Raw genomic sequence first — 6,950 nt, 5'->3', positions numbered from 1 at the left:
ACAAACACGTGCGCTGCTAGCTTTGTAATGCCCAAGAAAGATAAATCGTTCAAATAATAAAAAAGTCGTTTATTTTCATAATATACAAAATATCTATATTACATGTACGCAGAATACGTGTCCGGTGCATGCAGACGTTTCTTTTAATATACGTGAAATAAAGGTCATGGCTATCAGAGTCACGTTTCGTGTAACGGACATTTTAAGATACTAATAAGATTGCATTTGAACGGGTGTCGTACGTTTTGATAAAAAAAATATTGAAAATTTAGCCCGCTCCCAATTTGAAATCAAACGGCAGCACGCACAGGGCTTGAACACAATTTGTACGACGTCAATGTCAAGGCCACTGATACTTGAAATAGAAAAGAATAACAGTTGAAAATAAATCTAACAACAAAGGCAGACGTTCTTCTGTCAATCATCGAACATCTGGTTCTGTCGCTTTCCGGCGTTTCTTGTTTTCTTTTAAAGTTGACACATTATGAAATGCAAGTTAGTACACATAAGGTATATATGTATGTTAACATAATCAGTGATAAAGTAGAAAAACAATTGCAAAATATAGCGATAAAAATTCATGAAAAGTTCAGCCAAATTCTATATTTAGAATGGAAATACAACTTACACTGTTTGCACTTATTTATAACGGATACATCTAAATAAAAGTTAGATGACATGAAGTAAAACTTTAATGTTTAAGAATGGACGGAGCAAGCGTAGCGAAATTCTTAATGATTAAGCCTAGTACTTAATAATGATTTTCTATCTGTAATTTCTTTGGATGTAAATACAGGTGGTATTTTAACAATATATGAATATGATATTATAAATAGCCAGGTATTGAAAACACTAACTTCTGAACTTGTTGAATAAGTGGAATTTGGTCACTCTCAAACTTGAGTTTTGTATGTTTGTGATAGAGATATTACAGGAATCTCTATATATCTTCTCTTTAAAATGAAGTAGAAACTCCCTAAATGTAGAATGTGAACTCATCTGTTATCTGTGAAACCACTTAATATAGAGACTTAAGTGGGAACATTTCGTGTCTGCACTTTAAAAAATAGTCCTAGATTCTACTACGGAGGGGTGTTACAACGTTGGAAAATTGCAATTTTTTAATAATAATGGAAAGGTATTGAAGCAAAAATTTCGTCTTACTTTCTGACTTGTACTTCTGGCATTGTGACTTTCTACATCTTGCTTTCTTTCTTGTACGTCTTACTTGATTGCATCCTTAATTCTTTATTTGGGCATCTGTATTGCTAGCTTCGTGAAAGTAATTTCGTGTATCTTGGCTGGTCTAAAGAGACATTCAACTTTTGCCTATGCATACATTTAAATGCGTATGTTTTCTGAATAACTTTGCGGTCAATTATCAATTTATTCATTAATCTTAGTTATAAACGCGGTAAATATTCTTATTTTAGCTAGCCTTTAACTCTAGCTAACTTTAAAGCTTACTTCCTGGGTTGGTATTCAATATTAGTCTTAATTGGATCTGAGAACGATGTAGCTAATCGGATTACTTGATACCAATAACTGACCAATAGAGTGATTGAAGTCAATGAAGTATGACCATAAAAATAACTTATTAAGTTTAATATTGCAACGTACATGTACCATAATCCCTCTTTCCTTGCTTAGCTTAAGAAATTAAGTTAACATTTAAAGTTAAATACTGGAAACATTAGAACAAAAACGCTATTGTGACAAAAGAGACGGCTCCAATCGGTTTTAAAGCTGCATCATTTGTTTCTTTGTAAAAATAAGACAGTTTATTCTCACTTTATAGTACAAATTTAATTTTGACTTAAAGGGACTAGACACCAGTGGGTCCCAAAATCGGCAAAAACAATATTTCCTCAAAAAAGCCTAGAATGATCAATACAAGCTATAATCAGGTCGATAAACATTATTTTACATTATTAAAATAATAGTTCATCGCTGTCTCAGCTAAGTTTACCCGTTTAAAAATAGCGCATATAGGTTTCCTAGTGTATAAAGTGTATATTTAGCATGTAAAGGTCCCATGATTAGTACATATACATATACAGACACTTTTTTTTAATTTACTGGGATTTAAATGGTAAACAAAACCAGTAAATTTCGCATTGGAAAAGTATTCAAAAAACTGCAAAAGATTTGTCGTAGGCGACGTGATACATCAGTGAGTAAATTCAATGTGTTGTACGCAATGATATCAATTTTATGTAACTCATTGATGTCACTAAATATACTTATCTTCATGCGAAGTTGTCTTTCAATCTTTTAGTACGACCCTCATTGTGCACACTTATAAGGCATGTATCGACTTCTGGTATCAGACTGAAGTCATTTTCAAAATAGTGACCAAAATGAAAGCTGTGATCTGCCTTCTTGCTGTAGCCCTTGTGGGTATGTACAATATTGTAAATATAGACTATTTTTATATATTCAAAACCACACTACACTCGTTGCCTTAATAAAAGGCACACGCTCAAGTTCGATGTAAAATGCAGTTTTTTGTATAACGAATTGTGTGGCATACCATTACGAGAATTAAAACTAAAACCAAAAGCTGAAACCCTTCTGCAAAAGTTGATATTTGCTGAAATGTCGTCTTTGAAGACCATAATTTTCATTAGCGTTAACAACGCTTTCAATAATTTTATTACAGCGTTGTTGATGAGTGATTGGTTGATTGACTTTATCACGTGATGTTATTAATGTTTGGTTTAAAGGTCAAAATATCTACTTATTTTGTAAAAGTCCCGGTGGCCTTGTGTTTTTTAAAGTTTCTTCTTGACTCTACCAGCGTGGGTTCGCACCCCACTAAAACAAAATACCATTTTTTATAATATAATTGATTTTTTTTTCAGTTTCGATATCATATAGTAAAATAATGATAAAAGTTTGTTGAGATGCATTTCTGGGAAAATAGGTCCACAAACATGAGCGAATGTAAATGTAATATTCTAATCAAAATTAAATGCTGTCATTAAAATCTTTCACTATTCAATTTTATTAAATGTTTTGATGAAATTCAAGGTATCGCCATAATCCCAAACGCAGTGATGTCCCTTGTCAAGCAAAAAGCTCTTCGTACTTGTACGAAAATGTTTGTTTATTTGAGTTTATCGAAGTCTGTCCGCGCCCATTGACTGGATTATGGCTTGGCCCCGTCGTGACGCCATCACGACTTAAATTGTGATTAAATGCCATTAAGTAACATGGACTAGACATGACAGCAATTCGCAGTCAAATCCAGACATTGGAAGACTTTACGAAACAGAGTGAGATTCGGGAGATCCAGGTGCGATACCCTAGCTATTTGCGAAGAGACCTCTTGGTTTTTTAACGTGCTCGGTGTAAAGCACCGATACACGGGATACAACTTTTCTGGGTTGGACCAGCACTGAGTACACCACTTTTCCAAGCACTACCCTTTAAATGCCGAGCGCCAGGTAATGGAGCTACTTGTACCAATTTTAACGTTTTTCGGTATGTCGCGCCCAGGGATCGAACCCACGAACTCCCGCTCCGTAGGCGGACGCCTTAACCACAAGGCCACGGAGACGGTATTCGTACAAAAATAGCTGAATCTCAGCTTTTATAAATGTTTATTTTCATAATATTTTTTTACACGTATATATGTCATAATTTAAAGATGAAAAATAAACTTTTTGAATGACGTCACGTTATTTAGAACATAATCACGTGACATGTGTGTTGAAATACTGAACAGCAAGGCACGTAACCGCTGTGTGGAGTTTGGTATTGCGGCTTGATCGTCTTTGCCTTCGTGCACAAACTTTGAGCTTTGCTGATATCGTTATGTAGGTGCATGCAACTAATTAATATGTTAACAGTCGCAGAATGTATATACATGTGTAACAACGCTATAATTCTGAAATCATAAGAATCAGTAAGTGCATACCACGTGATAAATTGCGTCATAAACGCTTCGTCGGAACGCAATATTTTGCTTCTAATTACCATTTTAAATGAAAAATAGCGCAATCTACGCCGCTTACAGACCCCTGCCTTCGGTCTTTTTCCAGAGTTTGATTGAGAGTAACATTTCGACAAACCTTTGCGCAAAACCACCGCCTGATGGAGCACTGTTTAAACATTTTTTTTAAACAGGTTTGTCGAAGTGTTTAAGAAAACTAAGCACCAAATCAGACCCCGGTAATAAAACAAAGGCAGTGCTCTTTAAACGGCATAGACTGCTCTTTGTTTTATTTAAAATTGTGAAGAAAAAGAAAAGTTATCATTGTTTTAAGTCTTTATTCGAAGCAAAATGTTGCCTTTCGACGTAGAATTAATGACGTTTTCATCACGTGGTATACACACACTGAAATAACTGTTATGAGTTCCCACTGATTTTTTAGTGGCTGGCATTTAAATAAGACAAAATCAAAAGTACATTGGGATAATCAAAAAACACTATATACGCACGGTACCATTAAAAAAACGCGCATGCGCAGCAGGACCTACTTTTGCTTAAACAACTGCATTCGGAACACCTCGGCCATTTTCCATCGAAAACAACCTCGGAATTTCTATTTAACGTTGATTTAACGCTACGCTTACTCCGCCCATTCTTGTTCAATAAGAATTTACTTCATATCATCTTACTATTGTATCTACAGTATATTGATAATCATTCTGTTTTGTTTATTCTATCACCTAGTGTGTGTGACTGGCCAGCAGGTAGGTCCTGAAACGTGTCAACATGCAGCCGACTGTCGGGAAACAGTTTGTCATACGGAGCACGGATGGTTTTTGCATTGTGCTAAGGGATACTGTTTCTGCTCGCACGATACATATACAGGTATTATTGTTTATCCAGGGATGGTATTCAATATCAAACATCATTTAATATTATGGTCGTGCTTCATTGACTTTATTCACTCTATTGGTCAGTTATTAATAACAAGTAATCCGATTAACTACATCGTTCTTAGATCCACTTGAGAACAATATTGAACACAAGCCCAGATTCTTTTTGACTGATTGCTGCTACCATGACGTAGAAATATGTATTGGTTTAACTATCTTATTTAACAAGTCAATTTAGAGGTATAATGCTTTAGCCTTTTTTATAACGCAAAACATTGCTTTTGTAGCATGGTTTGCAATATGTATTTTGGCAGGAAGAAATTATCCAGAACGACTCAAATATTCCAAGATACTTTTACTCTTTTTTGTATATTAAAACAGTTGTATTATAACTGATAATCACCCATTTCGATGCTATTTTATCTCTTTAGTGTTAAAGAATTCGTGAAGGTCGTTTAGGAACAGGAAAATTGACTTCGGGGAAAGATTTTCTCCTTGTCTGACCCCTATATTACTTACAAAATAGTAAGACGACTCACCATTAACACTTTAAAACAATATTTAGTATAAATCTACAAATTGGTATAGGTTTTAGAAATTTAGCGCCAATAATTTATGAAATAAGTTTTGACCAAAGACCAGAACGCCAAACACAGTCAAATGCACCTTTAAGGTCAATAAACGCACAGATTAATTTCTTCTTATACGAGATGAATCCTTATCTTATTGTAACTCGTGTGTATTAACGCAGTATATGTGTTCCCTTAAAGGGCAATTACAGGCAATAGTTTAAACTACTAAGTTATATACCTATGTTGCCGTGGTCCATGTATTGTTACGGTGTATATTTGTTCACTTTCAAGCAATAGCTGTACATACCAGCTATTATCTCATACTGTCGTACATGTGTTTTAATTTTGTACAGCTGTTCCCTTTCAGACAATAGTTGTAACTACAAGCTATATCCTTAAGTTGCCGTAGTCCGTGTATCTTAACGGCGTATATTTGATCCCTTCCATCAGTGTGTGTATACCACGTGATAAATTGCGTCATAAATGCTACGTCGGAAGGCAATATTTTTATTTAAAAAATACTTTAAACAAAGTTAACTTCACTATTTCTTTACCATTTTAAATGAAACATAGTGCAGTCTACGCCGCTTACGGAGCCCCACCTTCGGTCTTTTACCAGAATTTGATTGCGAGCTTAGTTTCTTAAAACACTTCGACAAACCTTTTCACAATACGGCCGTCTGACGGAGCACTGTCAAAACATTATTTTGGAAACAGGTTGTCGAAAAGTTTGAATAGTTGTACTTACGAGTCATATCCTTAGGCCTAAAAAAAAAAATACATTTGGTTCGGGTTACCCGACCCTACCTACGGAATAGGCGCCGACCCTACCGTTTTTGTAGTCAGTGTGAAAAAAAAAAAAAAAAAAAAAAAAATTCGTTTTTTTTAATTGCTTTTTAATATTAAGTTTAAACCTTAAATGCTTGTACAGAAGATAGCTTTAACACCATTCTCCAATGATGAAAATTATATTCTTATATAAAACCTAATAAAAAAAAATAAAAAAAATAAAAAGCCTACCTACCCTACCTATTTTTTTTAAGGATGTAACCCTAACCAAACAATTATTTTTTTAGGCCTTATTCCGACGAGGGAAATGTGTATAAACAGCGTGTATTTATGCATTTTAGGCAAGAATTGTACTGACGGCTCGGTGGCCACCTGCATCGCAACACACGGAACTCGGTGTCAAGATAATGGCCTTCGCTGGCACTGCCTTGACGGGGTTTGCCACTGTGCAAGAATCTAATCACAGGATGTTCGTCAGTGCTTCGAATATTTACGCACGGGTTGAATTTTGAATGTACGCTTATCCAAAAATAAATCAAGAAGTCATGTTTGTAAGTATTAGGAACGTTTTGTTGGTCATGAAGTATATAAATGTTTGAGGAGCTTGAAATGTTCTACTCTTGTTTGTGTTTTATCATTAATAAAACGTTTTTTATTCGCTACATGTGTTGATGTATTAAGGAGTTCACGAAGTTATATTTCATAAGCCTTTTGTGTTTAAAGCTGAACGTTTTGACAACTTTTAAAAAAAAAAAATCT

General features: G+C 34.6%; 1 protein-coding gene across 1 annotated transcript; it reads left to right on the top strand.

The window, feature by feature from the left end:
* The first annotated feature begins 2,318 nt into the window (after window positions 1-2,318).
* On the top strand, window positions 2,319-6,741 carry LOC128206465 (serine protease inhibitor Cvsi-2-like). The gene is made up of 3 exons (XM_052908895.1): window positions 2,319-2,400; window positions 4,682-4,822; window positions 6,533-6,741. Exons 1-3 carry the CDS (start codon window positions 2,361-2,363, stop codon window positions 6,649-6,651), a joined length of 300 nt encoding a protein of 99 aa, XP_052764855.1. The 5' UTR covers window positions 2,319-2,360; the 3' UTR covers window positions 6,652-6,741.
* Window positions 6,742-6,950: the final 209 nt, after the last annotated feature.

This window comes from Mya arenaria, chromosome 10 (assembly GCF_026914265.1).
Source record: "Mya arenaria isolate MELC-2E11 chromosome 10, ASM2691426v1".
Classification (NCBI taxonomy): domain Eukaryota; kingdom Metazoa; phylum Mollusca; class Bivalvia; order Myida; family Myidae; genus Mya; species Mya arenaria.
This window is presented reverse-complemented; position numbering and strand designations above follow the sequence as displayed.